The sequence below is a fragment of the Rhipicephalus microplus genome, chromosome 2, assembly GCF_043290135.1.
Source record: "Rhipicephalus microplus isolate Deutch F79 chromosome 2, USDA_Rmic, whole genome shotgun sequence".
Classification (NCBI taxonomy): domain Eukaryota; kingdom Metazoa; phylum Arthropoda; class Arachnida; order Ixodida; family Ixodidae; genus Rhipicephalus; species Rhipicephalus microplus.
In genome coordinates this window covers 188,568,520-188,588,296 of record NC_134701.1, presented here as the reverse complement: position 1 = coordinate 188,588,296, position 19,777 = coordinate 188,568,520, and the positions used below count along the sequence as shown (strand labels likewise).

Sequence of the window (19,777 nt, the reverse complement as noted above, 5' to 3'; positions counted from 1 at the left end):
TAACTGGTTGATCGAGCAAACCATCGCTTCTTCTCGTTCAAAACCATGTCCACTCACATGCACCCTTCGACACCCACGTCGCTATTTCACGGCTGCGAGATGTATTCGGAGCAATTATACGAGTTGCTGACTCGCACGAAAAGTGCGTCCACGTGCATTTCTGATAGAACGTGGTGGGCATAAAAGCGTTGACCACACTTTAACAGTTTTTGACAGAATAAGCGAACATCTTTTTAGCGTGGTGTGATGACAAATAGTGAAGCATGGAGTTCCAGAGTAGTAGAAACGTCGACAACAGGGCTTGACTTCGTCAAGGCAAAACCACGTATGCTTTAGCAACTTTGGTGTACACTCTATGAACAGGAATAGAATCTCTTTTCCCGTTACTTTCTTCTGGTGATCCTGACTTGCTAAAAAGCTTTTTTTTTTCTTCGAGTGCGTAGTACTTTGTGTGGCAAATTTTCTAGCACCTTCACTCACCATGCTTACACATGTTTCTCTACACGTGACCCCATAGGAAAAAGAAGGCGTAGTTACCTGCCTAGACGAAACGCGTCACGGTTTTGAAGACGGGGATCACGTCACCTTCTCCGAAGTGAAAGGCATGAACGAGATCAACAGTTGCCCACCGATGAAAGTCAAGGTGTTAAGTAAGTAGTGTGCAATACCTGTATGCGTATTTCTTGTAAAGTACAAATTATACCGGGTTTCAGTGGCTTACGCTCACATTGCTGACGTATTGTTTTTTTTTCTCATTTCCTCTGCGTTTATTTTCAAGGCCCGACCGAATTCTCCGTGGGCGACACGACGCAGTTTGGCGATTACAACTCAGGCGGTGTCGCAACGCAAGTTAAAATGCCAAAGGACGTAAAGTTTGTGAGTTTAGTTGTTAATACTTATGTAATGTTTTAGTAATAATCTTGAGGTTTAACGTCCCAGAACTGTGATATGATAATGAGGAGCGTCGCAGTAGAGGAATCCGCTAATTTCGACCACCTGAGGTTCTTTCACAGGCACCAAAATCTCTCGTAAGCACGTGGACCTCAAGAATTCCAGCCTCCATCGATAATGCGCCCACCGCGGTCCGAGTCCGATCCCGTGACTTACGAGCCGCAGGTCCAGCGTCATAACCACTACATCAGCATTGGGGGTGGACGCTTATTTATTTTTTCGTATGGTCTCGAGAGGAAAGCGTGTAGACGTGTTTATGTAACCGTCGGTTAGCGTAACAAGAACAGATTGCACAGAAAAATAGCAGAACAGCAAGGCTGCTGCCAGCAGGTCCATGCAGTACCATGTACTCTGGGTGACTATAAAGGTAGGTCATCACAGTTGCCGCAACAAGTAATCTTATCATACAGCTCGTGCAAAGAGAAAGTGGGACAACACAGCTGCCGCAACGAGTAGCTACCATACGATGTGCCCAGGAAAAGCGTTGGCACTGAGCTAAAATGCCAAACCACGATATGATAACCAGGCACGCCGCAGAGCAAGGTTCCGGAAATTTCGACCATCTTGTGTTATTTAACGTGCGCTAGCATTTCGCCTTCGTTGAAATGCGACCCACACGGCCGGCGTCAAACTCGTTGCCTTCGGGACTGCAGTCGAGCTTCGTAAACCCTATACAATGGCGGTAGACATGTTAAATAATAAAAAAAATCAAGCGCAAGAAAATGCATCATAAAATCTGGCTGTCGCTTTCAACCGAGCTAATTACACATTCTACGCGATGCTTACGCAATATATGTTAATCATTCACTAGGCAGTTTCTTATATTTTTTTTGTTATTATTGAACCTGCACTAACGTGCCCTATGGCACGGTGTACAGCCTATCGTGGTAGAGCTTATCTGACGCAGCAAACAGGTTTTCGCGCGAATTTTATTTTGTTCACTTACAGAAGCCATTCGAGGAGTCCATGGCAAACCCAGACTTCGTTGTGTCAGATTTCGCGAAGCTTGATCGCCCTGCGCAGCTCCACTTGGGTTTCCAAGCCCTTCACGTCTTTGAACTGTACTGTTCACGCCCACCAAGGCCATGGAACAAGGTACGTACGTAAGCGTGAAGTCGCGAGCGGACAAAATGACGAATGGTGGTGCATGAGCCGCGTTCCCGATTAGTGAACAGCCAAATTGAAAGCGCGCCTTGGGAGTAAATGCCCCATATACTTATACGGCATATGGTATACCGTACTGCATTGTGTAATATACATTTATATGTTAAGGGCTTAGATGCGCAGTGCGCATACCTTTCCGTTACTACACACGTTTAGTTGGGCGTACGTAACGAGCGTATACGTGCGCAGCACGGCTACGGGGGAGAAGAGCACATGCGAAGTGCATAACGTATGCAATTAAAAAAAGACAAAAAGAACTCTGCGATACGCAGGGCTATCTACGTCACACTCGCGAGATCTCGAATGAAAGAACAGCCAGATCGCAAGGTGGCACAAAACGTAAAACCATGGATTCAACGATTCAGTTTGACTTAGACGCCGGTGGCCGTTCTCACGGTCCCACCTCACTATGACTTTAAGAAGCACTCCAAAGCTGTTTCATTTCCCGTATGGTACATCTAGCTGAACGATACTCATACCTGTAAAATTGATACCGTATACTTAAAGCGTTGTTCAGTGCTTAGATTGCAGCGTATGCAAGGTATCGTGCTGCGTACGTAGGATCGTTTCGTACGCACAACTGAAAGTACCTATTATAGGACAATCCACGCGTGAGGCTTTTCTAACAACTCTCTGTAACGGGTTGCTAAAATGTCCTAATTTTTTATTTATTTATATTTGATTTATTTATTTATTTATCTATTTATAAATACCGGAACCCTAATAGGATTTCAGTAGAGTGATTACACATTTGATAGGTCTACGAATTAGCAAACATATAAATTAAAAGAGGTAAAGTATGTACACGCTTTCAGAAGAAAAAAAACTAAAAACGGTGGTTTGCGATAAACAGGCATAAGGGCATATAATAAAATCAAATCAGCGCTACACTCAGTACGGTCACTTGTGTGAAATATGCACTGCAGTGATGATACAAAGGAGCAATACAAAGGAAAGCTGTAAGATTTATTTACAACAAATATAGACGCACAGATTCCCCAACACATCTTTTAACTCAGTCAGGTTTACAAACGCTGTCCACAAGAGCGAAACACGCTCGCTTAAAATTCCTTTTCCAGCTAGTAAAAAATAACTACAAGATAGATTCATCCAAATACTTTTCATTTTCACAGGCTCGGCAAACTCGCACTAAACATGTGCACACGTTGTCAGAATACGCATGTAGGAACGACACGTTTAAGTACTCATTCTTCCCGCGCGCGATAGCGGAATGAAACCAACTTGATGCCACTATCACAAACTCCCAATCGCTATCAGAATTTATTGCACAGATAGAAAAAACTGGGTGTGCATAACAGTTTATACGCATGCAGGCGCACCGGTCCAGATCTGCTGTTCGTTAGTTAAAGCAACACCTTTTTCAATGTTCCTTTCACAGTACTATAGATATTTTTTAAGTATGCTTTCAGTGCTCGCTATTCCTGTCACAACTGTTACATTTATGTTTTCCCTCACGATACCAATGCTAACATAAGTTCCTTTCTTCAATCATGTATTGTAGTTCTATCGCCTTTCGGCATGGTTTCAGCTCTGTATAATGGCTATAACTTGCTTTGTATATTGTGATTATTGCATACATTGTGTATTAATAACATAATTAACGTTTTAACTTCTGCACTGATCACTGGTTATATGATCCTCATGTCCTGTTATTATGCTTGCATGTTTTTACGTCTACATCCTTTTTGTGTGTGTAAAAAATTACTGTATTGCCCAACTGCCACGCTCTCGAAGCAGAGTAGCAGTATTGTAAATAAATAAACAAATAAATAAATAAATCTACAACAACAACAACAACAACAACAATAATAATAATAATAATAATAATAATAATAATAATAATAATAATAATAATAATAATAATAATAATAATAATAAATTTCTACCACATTCATTTGTATTCATCGTGCACAACGCAAGGAGAATCGTTAAATATTGCTAGAATGGAAATCATGCATCTTAAGTGAAGCCGAGATTCCACCGTCTTACCAGTGGGATAAAATTTTAGCGTGGTAACAAAGAAGACATATCGTTTGCCTCACACTCCCTACCAGTTTAGTATGCTTAATGTTTTGTAACAGATAGCGCACGACAAGTTTGTTTGTTTTTTTTTTAGGGAAGTTTCATACTCTGGCAAAGTTTTTTGTAGGTCAAGCCATTAACTGGCAGGGTGCGTGAGCCAAATGCTGTTCGTTTCGATGGGTCACCTCCGTCGTAATCAAAGAGGTTCAAAAAAAATTGCCGGAGTGAAAGCTCCCGCAATGCTTTGCTAGCAGAAGTGAAGCCAGCTTTCGTCCTGCCAAGATATTGGAAAACATGGTATTTTCTGGTAGTACCCACTTATAGAGATCAAATGGGTTTGATATGTTGTTCTAAACGGTACGTTAATTGGATATTAAAAGATAGTTGTTCCCGACGAAACAACACACAAAAACAAGTATGGGTGACTGACTCTCCAGTGAACTTTGCCTCCAATTAGAGGTGCTTACTTAGGAAAAGTACTAAATATAAGACGCAGTTGGTGCAATATATGACACAAAAAAGTTTCCACATTTAACTCATCGGGCCTGCGACAGAAACGCTCCGTTTTTAGTAGCTGAGCAGTGGTAGTTTATCGTGCCCCTAGTATTATGGCCACCGCTGCCACCATATGGCCATAGGCACGGCTTCACTCCTGGGCGATCATTTCCACTCCGGCATTTTTTTTTAATCCTCCTTGGTTGTAATCAACGATTTCTTAATTTATCATTATCTTCGCATTTACTCTAACAGAGAACAGCCAGTTGACCTCTTGGCGGGCACTTCCTGAAAAGAACGTTTTTCCGACCCAAACCACGGTCAAACCATTGCTTCACCTTCAGGGATGTGTGTTGCGAGTGTTTTCGCTCCAGCATTGTTTTTAATGCTCTTTGGGTTAAGCTTCTTTATTCCTATTTGCATTTTATTTGTCTTTGGAGATAACTCTACGACCACTGGCTGGTGTGGTTATCAGGCATTACCAGAGTTCTATTGTGCTCATGCAATCTCAATCCAACACCGTGGCCACGAGTTTCAAAGCCTTCATGTGCATCGACAGTGCATGTGCTAAATGTGCCAAAGGGCTCGAGTTTGTGACAACGCGCGACTGCTGAGTAAACAGCAATGCGCGGTTAACAAAACCAACGAAGTATGTGCAGATGGCGCATCCGTTATCAGAAATCGTCCACTATGCACTGAAAAATATTCAGAAAGCCGCCCAGGTGAACTGTGTAGGTTCGAGATATGAACGTTAAATGCAGTCAGCTTTGTTGACGATACAATGGTGCAGTCTTTAACGCATATCAACGCTGTTTAGCGGAATTACGGCACAAGCCGCATAGAGGCGTCTATCCCACACTACAGAAAATACGGCTCATTGTGTGGAATTACCTAGATCAGCAGCTGGGAACGCGTGGCGAAGAGGCCTTCCTTCGACGATGGCACACACGTTTATTCAAAGCAAGAGAGGGACAGCTGAGGCTTCCAGCCCACTTTAGTACGCATGCATAACTGTTATCCTGTAAAATGTGATTAACCTGATTCATTTTAATTTTTCTTTGACTTGTAACATTTGGATACCCAGTGATCAATTAGATTTTGGTGCTCATTTGTAAGATGTATACACTGTCTTTACTTGTTTTCGATGTTTCGTCTGTGCATGTATAAGTTATGTGTACAATAAGCTTCCCTTTCTCAACCTCCTCATGAACTATGAGGCCAACGGGACGGCTTTATGCTCTCCCACAGTAGAGTACCTGTCACTCTAAATCGTTGCCCACTTTTTCTGAAAAGTATCACGACTGTGTTGCTGAGGGACGTCTTTCTGCCCTCCCACAGTAGAGTACAAAGTATTCTAAATTGTTAAACGCTTTTTTTTTTGTAAACCATCAAAAAATCATAAAACGTTGTTGAAGTCCATTCTCTCTGACAGTAAATTTCTTTGAGCACTAATGTTTGCTATGTTGCTACACGAGGGATCTAGTATACCTTGTTATAAAGACAAGGCTTGCTTGTGCGCTGTCATAGTCTACTTATAGTAATCGAGAATTGTTAATGCTTTGTTTTAAATATATCTTGTAGACTTCAAGGTTCAGCTGTAGACAGCTCTACCGTAGATATAGTGCGTAGCACTATAAATCATTTAGCATTTATAAATCGCTCACTGGTTCCCTCTGAAATAGCATATACTTCATTCACTTGAAACACGCGTCAAATATACCTAGTTAATATACCACAAGAGAAACCACAGCCTATTTTCGCGTCATCTAGTGGCGAGCAGAACAACCAGTCATTGGGGATGTGGAACCTGTGGCAAGATGGCAAACGACTTCAAGGAGTATGCAAAAGAGGCCGGGCCTTGCGTAATAATCTCCTTCAAGGGAAAGGGGGTTGCGATCTTGCCACTGGTTCCACATTACCAATGACTGGTTGTTTTTCCCGCCCCTAGATGACGCGAAAAGGTGTAGTCGCTCCCGCTTCGACGTGCTGCAAGTGCCCGCCGGATGGCGCAGGCCATGCGCTTTCGTGTTCCCTTGCAAAATAATTGACCGTGTATATATTCGCCTTTTTATCATTTTACGTGAGCTGCATGAAAAATTTAACGCTAGACATGTAGCTTTGCAAGTGTAGCTTGTCATCGCAGGAAGACGCTGAAACAGTGGTCACTTTGGCCAAGAATCTGAACGCAACGATGGCCACACCGGTGGAAACCGTGGACGAGGAACTAATAACGACGCTCTCCTGCGTATCTGCCGGTTCCTTGTGTCCGATGCATTCGATTATCGGAAGCATCGCCGCGCAGGAAGTTCTGAAGGTGAGTTCGTGACATGTCCTTCGACTGTCTGTATATTGTTCGCGCATGTCGTGGGGGCAACTGAGCGAACTCCACTTATTTAAGCGTTACACTTCAACACATGTTAGACGATTAGAAAAAATATCAGCACTGGGACACTGCCGTTCAACTGAAACACTTCGATTCGAAGATATATTTTGTGCGCACACGTCGGCGAACACATTTTTGTTTGAAACAGCCTGGTCCTCTTCTGCGCCATTTTCTTCCACGTTCCAGAAATTCCAAATGACTTAACCTAATAATAATAATAATAATAATAATAATAATAATAATAATAATAATAATAATAATAATAATAATAATAATAATAATAATAATAATAATAATATAAATTATTATTATTATTATTATTATTATTATTATTATTATTATTATTATTATTATTATTATTATTATTATTATTATTATTATTATTATTATTATTATTACTATTATTATTATTATTATTATTATTATTATTATTATTATTATTATTATTATTATTATTATTATTTGTTTAACACGACAAAGCGACGCTATGAATATGAGATACGCCATAGTGAAGGGTTCCGGAAGTTTCGGCTATCTGTTGTGTATTTAATGTGCACTGCCATCGCACCGTACAAGGACCTCTTCTGAAATCGGACCGCCGCGACTCGAATCGAAACCCCGGCCTTCGGGTGAGCAGTCGAGCATCGCAACAGCATCGCGGCGGACCTCGTTCTTCAACGTAGACTGACATACCACACAAACACAAATCGCCAACGGCGAAGCAATAATAGGCCTCCAGAAATTGGGATATACTTCACTGAACGACGCTCGAGAACAATCATTTACCTTGTTTGTCACGTCATTTGTCCATGCGTCGTTTGAATCTCGCAATAGCACTGCCCGAAGTCGACTTATTTAGGCTATTTCGTTATAGATATGGCCTTGGTTACGAAGGGAGTCTGTACTCGCACTAGCACGTTGACGGTTTTCATGAAATATCTGGGTTTTTTTCTTCCCTTTTTCCCCATTGATTAAGCTTTGTTTTATTAGATATGACGCGCTATCATGCACGCATGCTTCGTTAGTTGCTGAAGGGGATGCTTCGATTTCATTGAACCTCAACTCAATAGCATCGAGCCTTTTCTGCGTCGTTTCGCATTCAGTGAAAAGCACTGCCAACGTTTCTCGTTGGTATAAGGCTCGAATTAGCTTCAATGTGAACACAAGACATCCACCAGGCGAAAGCAAAGTTTGTAACAAAAACAAATATTGTGGTAACACCGCGTGAGCAAGTTCAGCTCGATTCGAGAGCAATTGGCGAATTCGAGATGCATCGTTACTGCCCTTTCAGACGACGACCTACGGATTCAGCATCATGTGACCCGGAGGCAAGCTGGTGATTATCCTGAAAAATACGGTTCAGAGCTTTCTACACGTACATGTCCCGGCCCGGTGACGTAGATCACGGTACAGGCGGACACGTCCCAACGAAAGTGCCTTACGATGGTTTATCTGCATGCTCGTCGACGCCACTACCGTGTGCGATGATGAACCTTATTCCTTGAGTAACAGTGATCAGGAGACTGTCCGCAGGCCTACCGAAATAGCCACAGTGACAACCCAATTTTAAAAAGCTTAAGTCTCGTTCTACGTTTCTATTAGGTTGCTCGCATAGATCATTTTACGGATTCGTTTCAGAGCCGCCACCTGGGTTTTTTGCAATTTTAACAAGTAAGCAAGCAGAGTTACGGCATACGCATACGCATGAAAACGATTGGCCTGTTGCGTACGACGTTAGATGGCCTTGTTAATTCACATCCCAATATACAAAAACAAGAAAACATCGTTTTAGCAGGCCGAGATGGGCACGGCGGCCCACATCTATATAGGTAACACAGTCTACGAAAAGTACAACGTCGAAGCCGTCTGTTGCAGATACAAACGAGATACATTGTGTTATCGCTAAGTAACGCAACGCAACAACGTTGCATATGAATTTTTACTCAAAATTTAGCGCGGCTATCAATTTAGTTATCGCATTTATTCGTTCTTGAATGGTCGTCGCGCTAGCCGTCGTAGCTTAGTGGGATGAAATGAGGCGCTGTTAACCCTAGGGATCTGGCACTGAAAGTAGCGACATTCTTCTTTGTAACCTCTTTCAACAGGCCAATCATCATCTTCCAACAGGCCACGTCTACTCTATATCCTCTCCTAAACGTTTACCGTGCAGGCAGCATAACTATGCGTTATCTGGTAAGTGGTTATGAAAAGGAAAAAAAGAGAGAAGTGCCACCCGTCACTGTCTACCTTTACGATGACACCTCAACAGGTCGGGACAGCGATGGTACGGTAGTGGGGATAAAAGAGATAGGTAAGGAAAAGGGTAGTTGTATCTGACGCCCGCGAGCATTTCTGCTAGGTGATAGCATTGGCGAGATATGAAAACAAGTGAAAAAAAAATGGTTTGTGGGCGTGTCCCAGACGCAGGTCCGAGGGACGCCTCGAAAAGTAGCGAGGCGAGAGAAGCCACGTGGCGTGGTGGCTTGGTAAAAAGAACGACAATGCTTTCTGGGGGTAAAAAGAAAAAAACACCTCTCGAGGGACTTTAAGGGGGTGCAGATTTGATCTTCAGCAGTCGCAGTCCCATTTAGATGGTGGCGAAATACAAGAACACTCGTATGCTTAGCTTTAGCTGCACGATAAAGAACCTCGGGCGGTAAAAATTAACCCAGTGATATTAACAGCCAGTCCTATAATCACCGTCATAATAGTCTCATAATTACATTCATGACCAACCATGGCGAGCGTCATAATCACGTTGACGTTTTTGCTTGTAAAACCCAACCGACTATTATTAATCGCAGTTCCATTGCTGTCTTTTGACAGGCGTGCAGTGGCAAGTTCAACCCCATCCATCAGTGGTTCTACTTCGATGCTTTCGAGTGCCTACCGCAAGATGTAGACGTACTGGAATCGGACGCCAATGCCATGGTGAGCTCCACTACGATGTTATAAACGATGTGGGAAGCGTTTTAGCACTTTCCGTAAATTGAAATTGCATGCACTGATCGTCGTGGTGTTCTATATGCTGTGTTCCTACGACAGGCTACCCAGATTTTACACCTATTATGAACAGTTGGTGTAGACACCCGTCAGAATAATTTTTTTGTCATTGTGCCTGAAAGCCTTGATTTTAATTAAGGGAACAGGGTAAGCCCAATGCGAAACAAGTATTCTAGGCGATGTTTAGGTACCTTTCTCTCTCTCTCTCTTTCTCTCTCTCTCTCTCTCTCTCTCTCTCTCTATATATATATATATATATATATATATATATATATATATATATATATATATATATATATTGTAATAAGCGAGACAGACACAACACCCGTTCGTCGGGCAAACTGTTCTATTCTGCCTCTTCGTTCTTCTCTTCTTTTCCCTAGCTACCCGCGCGCCGAAGCGCCAGCGTCTTTCTTGCTCATGACACTCGTTCATGACTGCGCGTGCGCGGAGCCGGTGGCAAAGTTTCTGGTGGGAGGGCTTGGCTGCATCGTGGTGGTCAGCCCGGACCACAATGCAACATGGAGCGACGGTCTGGGGGAAGCGTCTCTGGTGGACAGCACTGGCTGCCTCGAGCTGTTCGCTCTTTTGCACGCCACGATGTCTCTGGAAAAAGTGTTGTGGACTCAGGCGGCCGGCACTGGCTGCCCCGTTGCGGCTGACGCTCTCGGCCATGCCGCGATTTGGTCCCAGAATCTGCCAGAAGTAGATCTGGTGGTCGATACTGGCTGCATCTCGGAGGTCGGTCTCGGCCACGCTGGAGCTGGGTGCCGGAGTCTGCCACAAGTCTATCGGGAGGCCGAGACTGGCTGCACCGTTGTGGTCGGTCTCGGCCATGCAGAAACTCTCAGTGGGAAGCAGCTAAACATGCACCTGACAGCGCGCTTCGGACGGGCCGCAAAATCAGCGGCTGACGTAAAACGCCGCCCGAGTGTTGCCGAAAGCGTATCCCAAAAGACACGCTAGGTGCCTTGGCTGGTGTAGAAAATGGGTACGCTACTTCTGTGATGTGTGGCAGAAAACATAATTCACGGCCGGTCTTGGCATCTGCGGCAGGACATTCTGCGACGCTGTCATCGTATTGGCTGCGTCTGTGGGGTCCCTCTCGTGGACGCGATGCCTCACCTTGCGCGGCTGTCAAACACTCTGGTCGGTGACCATGGCTATTTCGCAGTGGTCGCAGCACGCTTGGCAGGCCATTCCGTTGGTACAGTTTGGGGCACTGGTCTTCATTGCCGTCGGCGTTCTGGACAGGCTGCGATTCCCATTGCTGAGGCTCGAGGGTGGTCTTGTAGCCTGTTGTCAGACTGGAGGACTGCGATGAGACATCGAGCTGCCGCCCCACTTCAGCTCGTTATATGGTAGTGGGCGCGTTGACGAAGGGTCCAGCTACCCTGTGCCCCTCTGTATCTCCCCCCACGAAAGAGGACGGGGTGGCCGATGGCTGACACGAATTTGGGTCCGGTACCAGTGACGAGTCGGAAGCTCATGTGGAGAACTAGAGTGCTCAGTTGGAGCCACGAGATAGAACCCTTCTCTCCATCCTCAGTACCGGTCAGGTTGGACTGGGTGGTGGAAGGGAGATCAGAGAGTGTCCGGCCAAAGGCAGCTATGAGCTTGGAGCTCCACTCCACCCAGGACTGCTGCTTGAAGCCTTCATACCGGTGCCACGCCGTACACCTTCCCTAAGATGGTCTACAGCCACGGTCCATTTCTGAGATTCCGTCCAAGCCATTAATTTATTAAAAGGATCCATTAATTGATCTGTATGCGCGAAGAAATAAAATGACAATGCATTCGAGAGAAAGCATCATTTTTCCAACGTGTTCTTGCCAGGTATGCATTCTCTTTTTACAGGAACACTCGAGGTATGCTGGGCAAGCTCGTGTCTTTGGCAGAAGCGTGCAAAAACTGCTGATGACTCAGACATACTTCGTGGTGAGTTATGACGAGCCGAAACCAATTGAGCAAGCGGCATCAGCTTAGCGTTAGCAGTAGGATTAAGGTGGACCTGATTATGACGAACTTTCAAATATATGGAACAGTTCGTGAACGTTTGCCGGTGTGTTCAGATCAGCAAGACCGGGAGGAAGCAATCGACGAGGAACCCCTTTTGTCAGACATGTATTAGTGGCATCTGCTTCTTTTTTCTCTAAAGGGCCCTGCAACACTTCAAGTAATCATCGAATAGGTTCATTGAAAAAGTTTTTTGCCTCACAAATCAGCTATCGAAAAAATTTTCTTGAATCTACTTATATAGTACGTGCGGAGTTACAAAGACTTGCATTCTACTCAGTCAGAAGAGAGGGAATACGAAGGGGGCAAAAAACTACGTGCTTTCGTCAGCGCGTGTCATCACCTTCAGCACTTTTTTTCTTCGTACGCGTTGCTTGCTTTTATTGAGACCACGAGTCAGCGAGCGGGCATGTAGCGGCATCCCGCAGCGGCCTGGGTCCCTACGCAGCTCACGATGCTAAAATTGTGGACGGCCGTGAACGTTGGGTTTCTGCCACGGTATTAGGGTTTACGGTTTCATTTGTCGATAGGAGAGGGAGCGATTTATAGCTGAGTTTGATAATTATTTGACAATACTAGATAGATATGTGGGGTTTAACGTCCCAAAACTACCATATGATTATGAGAGACGCCGTAGTGGAGGGCTCCGGAAATTTCGACCACCTGGGGTTCTTTAACGTGGACCCAAATCTGAGTACACGGGCCTACAACATTTCCGCCTCCGTCGAAAATGCAGCCGCCGCAGCCGGGATTCGAACCCCAGACGTGCGGGTCAGCAGCCGAGTACCTTAGCCACTAGACCACCGCGGCGGGGCTATTTGACAATACTATATATGCAGTGAGCTGCTCTTAAATTTTAGCTCACATATTTTAAAAGCCTCAACTACCGATCGCTAGCGTTGTCTAAACATTCGGAAAAAGTGTTGCGGGTTCTATTTAGACCACTGTGTAATCGTAAAGTAGTTACAAAACAGTTACTTTGGGTGCCTCTTGGCAATGCGCCGAAGGACCTACATCTCTTTCTGATTGAGGAACTATGCAGCAGCTAAATTAATAATGTATAATCCCCAATGAATAATCTAGTGTCCACTACACTGTTCGTTACATCCTTAATTCTACGTACGTCAAATTTTTGTTTCAGTAACGTGAACACGGAGAAGAATTCTGTTCGCGCGTGTGCTGTAGCAAGTGTTAAAGTCGTAAACGCCAGCACTTTTTTGAACATTACCTCAGCAAAGGTGTTTCTCTTGCCTCGCATGTAGGTTGGCGCCGGAGCCGTCGGCTGCGAACTACTTAAGAACTTTGCGATGATGGGCATTGGTGTGGACGATGGCTACATATACGTCTCTGATATGGACGTCGTTAAGCGCTCAAACCTCAATACGCAGTTCCTGTTGCGGTCCCAAGACGTCGGCGTAAGTGTTTTTCCGCTCGTGCATTGCACTCGGAACATTGTGGTAGTAGAGTAGAAAAAATGTGCCTATTATGGTAATGATTTTAGCATTAGTGACGGAAAGCCAGCATCAATGCAGAACTAGGTCCCACCATTTTCCTATTTTATTGAGAATGTGCACCAAGTAACCTAACGTACCACCACGAAGAAAAGTAACTTGAACAGAGAACAGTGTGGCTTTTTGCACAGTCAGAGCATGTAGCCAAGCGTTTATCAACCACTCTGACGGTGCATTTCCAACTTCAAAATGCCTTGATTTATGGTTATGCTTTATAGTTGTGCTTTCAACGCTGAAATCTTGTTCCTACTCGCACTATCACACCACGAGTGCTTTGTACTTTTTATCTCGCTCACGCGGAAAGAACTTTGTTTTTTTTTGGGGGGGGGGTGTGATTGATAGTAACAGATCAGTATTGTACAGCACTGCACGTGTAATTTTTGTTGTTCTACCTTTCATATTTTTCTCTTTCACCCCCTTTATATACTCTGGCCTTTGCTATAAACGTCTAGTTGGAGTTAGGCGCTTGGGTCGTGTGTTCCGTGTATACATGCTGCGCTTCGTACTAAGATGGATTCATACCAACTGGCCCGATATAATTGTTTATTGTATCGCCAGTTATGCCTAGCGCTAGCCAGGGGCAGTTTTTTTTTTTAGTGCTGCAAGCACTTATTCGCCGAAAGATTAACAAAGGCCTATCGGAGTTGGACACGTACCCTAGGACTGTGTGACCTGGGCGAGGCTACGCTGACATCGCCAGAAACCACGCTTTCCATACGTCACGTTTCTCTTCATCGTGAAAATACACGTTCTCAAAGAATTGGCGAAACTGAACATGGTTAGGCAAGCAACATCGACTACAAGATACGTGGATAATTCCATGAACTTTAGCAGCACATAGAGCGAAGCTTCTAAAAATAAGCAGCGGGGAAATTTGCCGCGTATCAGCATGCTTCTCTGTAAATGCCGAAAGGCGATTGTCTCCCGCCGGTCTTTTGTCCATAGCATCGCATTTTCAGCGCAGTCTTTGAGACACTATAGCGTCTTTATAAGTACTTACCTATGTATTTTAGTAAAAAAACACAGAACCTAATACTTATGTATTGATGTTGCACCTGAGATGGGCGTGATATTTGCTTTTTGATCGGTTATGTTCGCAAGTGGTGAGCACAGCCACCAGTTCAAGATGGCTAAGCGTACAGCAAGTTCCTAGACTTTGGCCGGGTGGGTAAATAGCTTTGTGCGACAGACAGACAGACAGACAGACAGACAGACAGACGGACGGACGGACGGACGGACGGACAGACGGACGGACAGACGGACAGACGGACAGACGGACAGACAGACAGACAGACAGACAGACAGACGGACGGACGGACGGACGGACAGACAGACAGACAGACAGACGGACGGACAGACGGACGGACAGACGGACGGACAGACAGACAGACAGACAGACAGACGGACGGACGGACGGACGGACGGACGGACGGACAGACAGACAGACAGACAGAGACAGACAGACAGACAGAGACAGACAGACAGAGACGGACGGACGGACGGACGGACGGACGGACGGACGGACGGACAGACAGACAGAGAGCACAGCTTCTGCTTAAGAAAAATGGCATCTTTATTAAATCATACTCGTATGACCTCAGCCTTGGAAGGTAACTCCATTTTTTTTAATCCACTTCAATATCTCTTTCGAGTGGCGAGTCATCATTTGCCATATCTCAGCGAACAAGCCCAGCAAAAGATGAAAACAAACTCCGAGTGCGGCCAATGTGGCGAAAAGGCGAGCAGGAAAGCAGAGCTATATGCACCGGAGATCGAGATTGCGCCTTAGTATTCGAAATCTGCGCCGACAAAGCACAAGCTAATCGTCACCACCGCTGTAGGTGAGGATTACGCAGCACGCAACGCCGAAAAAGGAGCTGAAACATGACAATGAGCTTGATTGTGAACTGAAAACAACGGAAAACGATTGACAACGACACTTGATGACAATAAGCTTCATGGCTGCGTCATCATCTTCAGTTGCGTCTGCTTGTGACTTCTAGTTCATTTCGAATATTTGTTTTCTTTCTCAAAATAATTTCGACGCGATAAATTGTCTTGCGATGCACGCTGCTTTAGTGCTTTCGCTAGAAAGAGTAAAAATTAATCATTTTCCCTATATGTTAAACTATTCAGTTATCTTTTAATTTTATGGGGAAACGCTTCATGCAATATCTTTGTGCAAGGGTGCATCTTCAACAATTTATTCTTACATATTAGTATAACCTCCTGGTGTTGTAATCCTTAAAATATGTCCCATACTTCCATATATATTATATATGTTTATAGACCTAGGTTTGTACTGCTTGAATGTATATACGTTACGCAGGCTTCGAAGTCTGTCATGGCCGGGCAAACCATCGTCGAAATTAATGACGACATCAACCTCGCCGTCAGTGTGGACAAAGTGGCTCCGGAAACAAGTACATGCAGCGACGACTTCTTCGAATCTTTAGACGGCGTGGCCATTGCGGTAGACAACGTTGAGACGCGTGAGTGCCCACTTAAATCGCATCTACCGTGAACTCTACACATGCATAGGCGGGAACACAATGATGCAGTCCAAGAGACACAAAATCAAAATTAAATTCTGTTGGTCATTTGAAATGAGACTTGCGAAAGGAAAATGAGATAACAGAAAAAGACAGATCTTCCGGACTACTCACGTACGTGATGTTCTGTACGAAGGTCGCAGTCCTCACTCGTGCTTTCTTCAGTGTTTGTGGGTGTGCAGCTTAGGGTAGCCAACGGGAGCTGGTCCTATATATTTTAGCTGCATTTCATTCATCCTTCATTATTTCTTGTGCCCAGCATTGATTAAGATGGTGGTCTTCCCTCACCTTACTACGAAACGGCTGCCGACAAGGAGCCACCTTGTCGCTTGAGAACAGCACACCTGGAAGAGCTTCCCGCTCTAGTACTCGGAGGCAGCTCTGCAGCTGCTGTGTCAGTTGTCACGCCGTCATAGAGGGCAGTAGTGAGCATTGGACTTGCCGCGACGTCCCTACAAGCATCTCAGTATGCAGACGGTGCCAACCGTTATTTAAAAACATGGACTATGTTTGTACTCTACGGTACATGGCTATGCTATGCTAGCAGTTGCTTGGCTTAACCAGCTTTCGGTGACCCATACCCGCCCACTTTTTTGCTGAAGATCATCCGCTGTTGGAAGCCACGCGCGGCTGCGGTATACTACCCGCGGTGCTTTTCCACGGTGTTGTAACATGTTGTAATGACCCATCATTGACAGTTGGTGGCTTGGTGTGCAGGCCACTACATGGACCAGTGCTGCGTTCACTACGGGAAGCCGCTGATCGATTCCGGCATCATGGGCACAAAAGGAAGCGTGCAGGTGGTTGTACCGAAAATAACCGAGACTTACTCGGCCTCCGAGGACCCACCTGATAAGCTGGTACCAGCCGATGCCATCAAGCACTTTCCCTCCAGTATCGAGCACATCCTGCTGGTACACCTTGCCTACTTCCCTCATGGTCTAAGGCTAGATTCTTTCTTAAACTATGTTGAGCAAAATCGAAAGCAGTGCTGTAAATTACCTTCTATACTCTTTACATAAACACACCTACAGTGCCATCTGCCTGCTGGTTTTTCTGAAATAAGCTTAAACACGTTTTTTTTTCTCTCAGCAATAGAAGCAACTTACTTATTGTAAGTGGTTTTATGCCATACACGAAAAATAACATGAAATAACTGTGCTTCAAGCAAAGCGATGTTTTATAAAAAGTGGGAACACAACTTCGAAGCGATGACCCAGCACTCGACGCTCAATTTCTTATCTTTGTGTTTAAGCACACAACAGCAATTTTTATAAATATAGTTACGTTCTTCATGTAAATATACATTATGATAGCGGTATTCCAAAGCGAAATATTAACAACCCTTTCTCACTATTGTAACTTATCAACGAGTAAAAACGACCTAAAATGTGATTTGTCTCTGACCAATATGCAGGTCTGGTAATCATGCACCTCGTTTTCAATATTCTACTTGTTGCATTTACAGACTGTTGCATAGCCTCAAAAATTCCTGACATACATTATTTTTAAAGCTAGGTACATTTTTAAATATTATATTTAGGCTCACTAGCTTTTGTCGCAGACAGTTATCATGACAGTATACAGTTGCAAGCAATCATGAAAGTAGACGACAGGAATCCTCAGGGCGTATTTTGAGGATTTTACTAGGAAACCTCGAGTTGCCTTGCATGCCGTGTCCTCATTAAGAAAATTCTTATTACAAGAGGTGCTTTGTTAATGAGGACAGGGCGTTGAAGGCACGGTATGCATTCTCTCCCTCCTCACAGTGGACACGTCATGGTCCGCTTAAGCATGGTTACATCCATTAAAATACGGCCTGGCATTGTATTACCGTGGTTTTGCAATCACAAGACAATACGTGAACACGCTAATATGACATTACCTTGCTTTAGTGCCGTTGTTGTCGTGGTTTTCCGGGTAAGTGAAAGCAGTTGATTGTAACTTACAGACTACTTGAATATTAGGCCACCTTTTCCAGTTTCTTTTTTTTTTTTCAGGAGTATTGAATACACGAGGAACTTTGCGTGCAAGCTTTATATGTAGTACGTTAACTAACTTTACTCAGGTGAATTTTGTATGTTGCTTTCTGTAATGAAGAAACGTAACTTCAAATTTCGCCCTCAAAATGTATTTGTCAATAACACTGCTATTTGATTTGACACATAAACTTCTACTTTCCCGAACCTTTACGAAATCATCTTCGCAGTGGGCCCGTGAGGAATTTGAAGTCCTGTTCGAGCGGAGTGCTGCAAATGCTTTGCAGTATTTAGAGTAAGTGCGAGGTTATATCGATAACAACCCTACACGTGCGTTTAACACGTGTATTCTCACACATAAACAATATTAATATTATTGATAACAATGTTAGTATAGTAATATTTGGGCATTTACGTCCCAAATCTACTATATATATCTGAGGAACGCTGTAGTGGAAGGGGAAAATTTTGACCGTCTGGTGTTCTTAAGTTGCCACACTCATTTGTTAACCTGCCTGGCCGTCTGTCTGTCTATCTATCTATATATATATATATATATATATCTATCTATCTATCTATCTATCTATCTATCTATCTATCTATGTATCTATCTATCTATCTGTCTATCTATCTATCTATCTATCTATCTATCTATCTATCTATCAGTCTGTCTGTCTGTCTGTCTGTCTATCTCTGTCTATCTATCTATCTATCTATCTATCTATCTATCTATCTATCTATTAGTCTAATCTAACCTTCGTCATGTCGTCCTCCTTAAATAGTGCTACGTGTGCGAAAACACGCAAGTATATGATTGCTACATTGTTCACTATTTCAGAGATCCGAAATTTCTTCCAAGGGCCCTGGAAGCACTGCAGCTCAAGGAAAAGGTAAATTTTATTGCACGATTGTTCTTGCATTGTCGTTACGCGTCACGTCGGCTTCCTAGTAATCGCAGAGAACATGGCTGACAATTTTGTTTCATCAACGAAGCAACCATGCAGCTTGAAGACAGAGAAGCAAGAATGGTCCAGCCCTGCAAACGGTGCAGCCCTGCATCCGTGGGCAATTTGCGAAACAAAAAGAATACGGTGGATCCCATGCATTGTGGGAATTGCTCACATGTGAAGCAGTCAGCGAGCGTATCTCTTCGCTCCACCGCGGTGGTGTTGCGGCTAAGGTGCTCGGCTGCTGACCCGCATGTCGCGGGATCGAATCCCGGCTGCAGTGGCTGCATTTTCGATTAAAGTGAAAATTTTGTAGGCCCGCATGCTCAAATTTGGGTGCACGTTAAAGAACCACGGGTGGTTGAAATTTCTGAGGTTCTTTACTACGGCGTCTCTCATCATATGGTGGTCTTGGGAAGTTAAACTCCACATATCAATCAATCAATCAATTGAGCGTATCTGCTCGTGGTTTGAGCAGAGAGGTACGAGGCAGATCGATGTGGCTTTGTGTAAATTGAGTAGTTTTGGCCAAATAGATTGCCTCTAAGTGCTGGTTCATAATACGATATGACTCGCTACGCAGGTTTAGGCGTAGACGTTAGTTCTACATTATCAAATCGAAGTGCTCACTTGGGTGTGACGATGTGCATATTGTCACGCGGTCGTGACGTCAACGAAGGGAGCAGACTGTAGGTCGAAGATCAAACTGTTTATTTTATTTGGCTGAATTTGT

The 19,777-nt window shown here is 44.2% G+C and overlaps 1 protein-coding gene across 1 annotated transcript in view; it reads left to right on the top strand.

Annotated features, from left to right (window-relative positions):
* The window catches only part of LOC119169640 (ubiquitin-like modifier-activating enzyme 1), a 48,148-nt gene that overhangs the window by 7,165 nt on the left and 21,206 nt on the right, over positions 1–19,777 (top strand). The window contains exons 6-16 of the mRNA XM_075885712.1: positions 518–650; positions 779–876; positions 1,900–2,046; positions 6,797–6,967; positions 9,863–9,967; positions 11,897–11,977; positions 13,318–13,470; positions 15,896–16,058; positions 16,836–17,032; positions 18,328–18,392; positions 18,936–18,987. Of these exons, the coding sequence (XP_075741827.1) occupies positions 518–650; positions 779–876; positions 1,900–2,046; positions 6,797–6,967; positions 9,863–9,967; positions 11,897–11,977; positions 13,318–13,470; positions 15,896–16,058; positions 16,836–17,032; positions 18,328–18,392; positions 18,936–18,987 (1,365 nt within the window). The remainder of the gene's footprint in view (positions 1–517; positions 651–778; positions 877–1,899; positions 2,047–6,796; positions 6,968–9,862; positions 9,968–11,896; positions 11,978–13,317; positions 13,471–15,895; positions 16,059–16,835; positions 17,033–18,327; positions 18,393–18,935; positions 18,988–19,777) is intronic.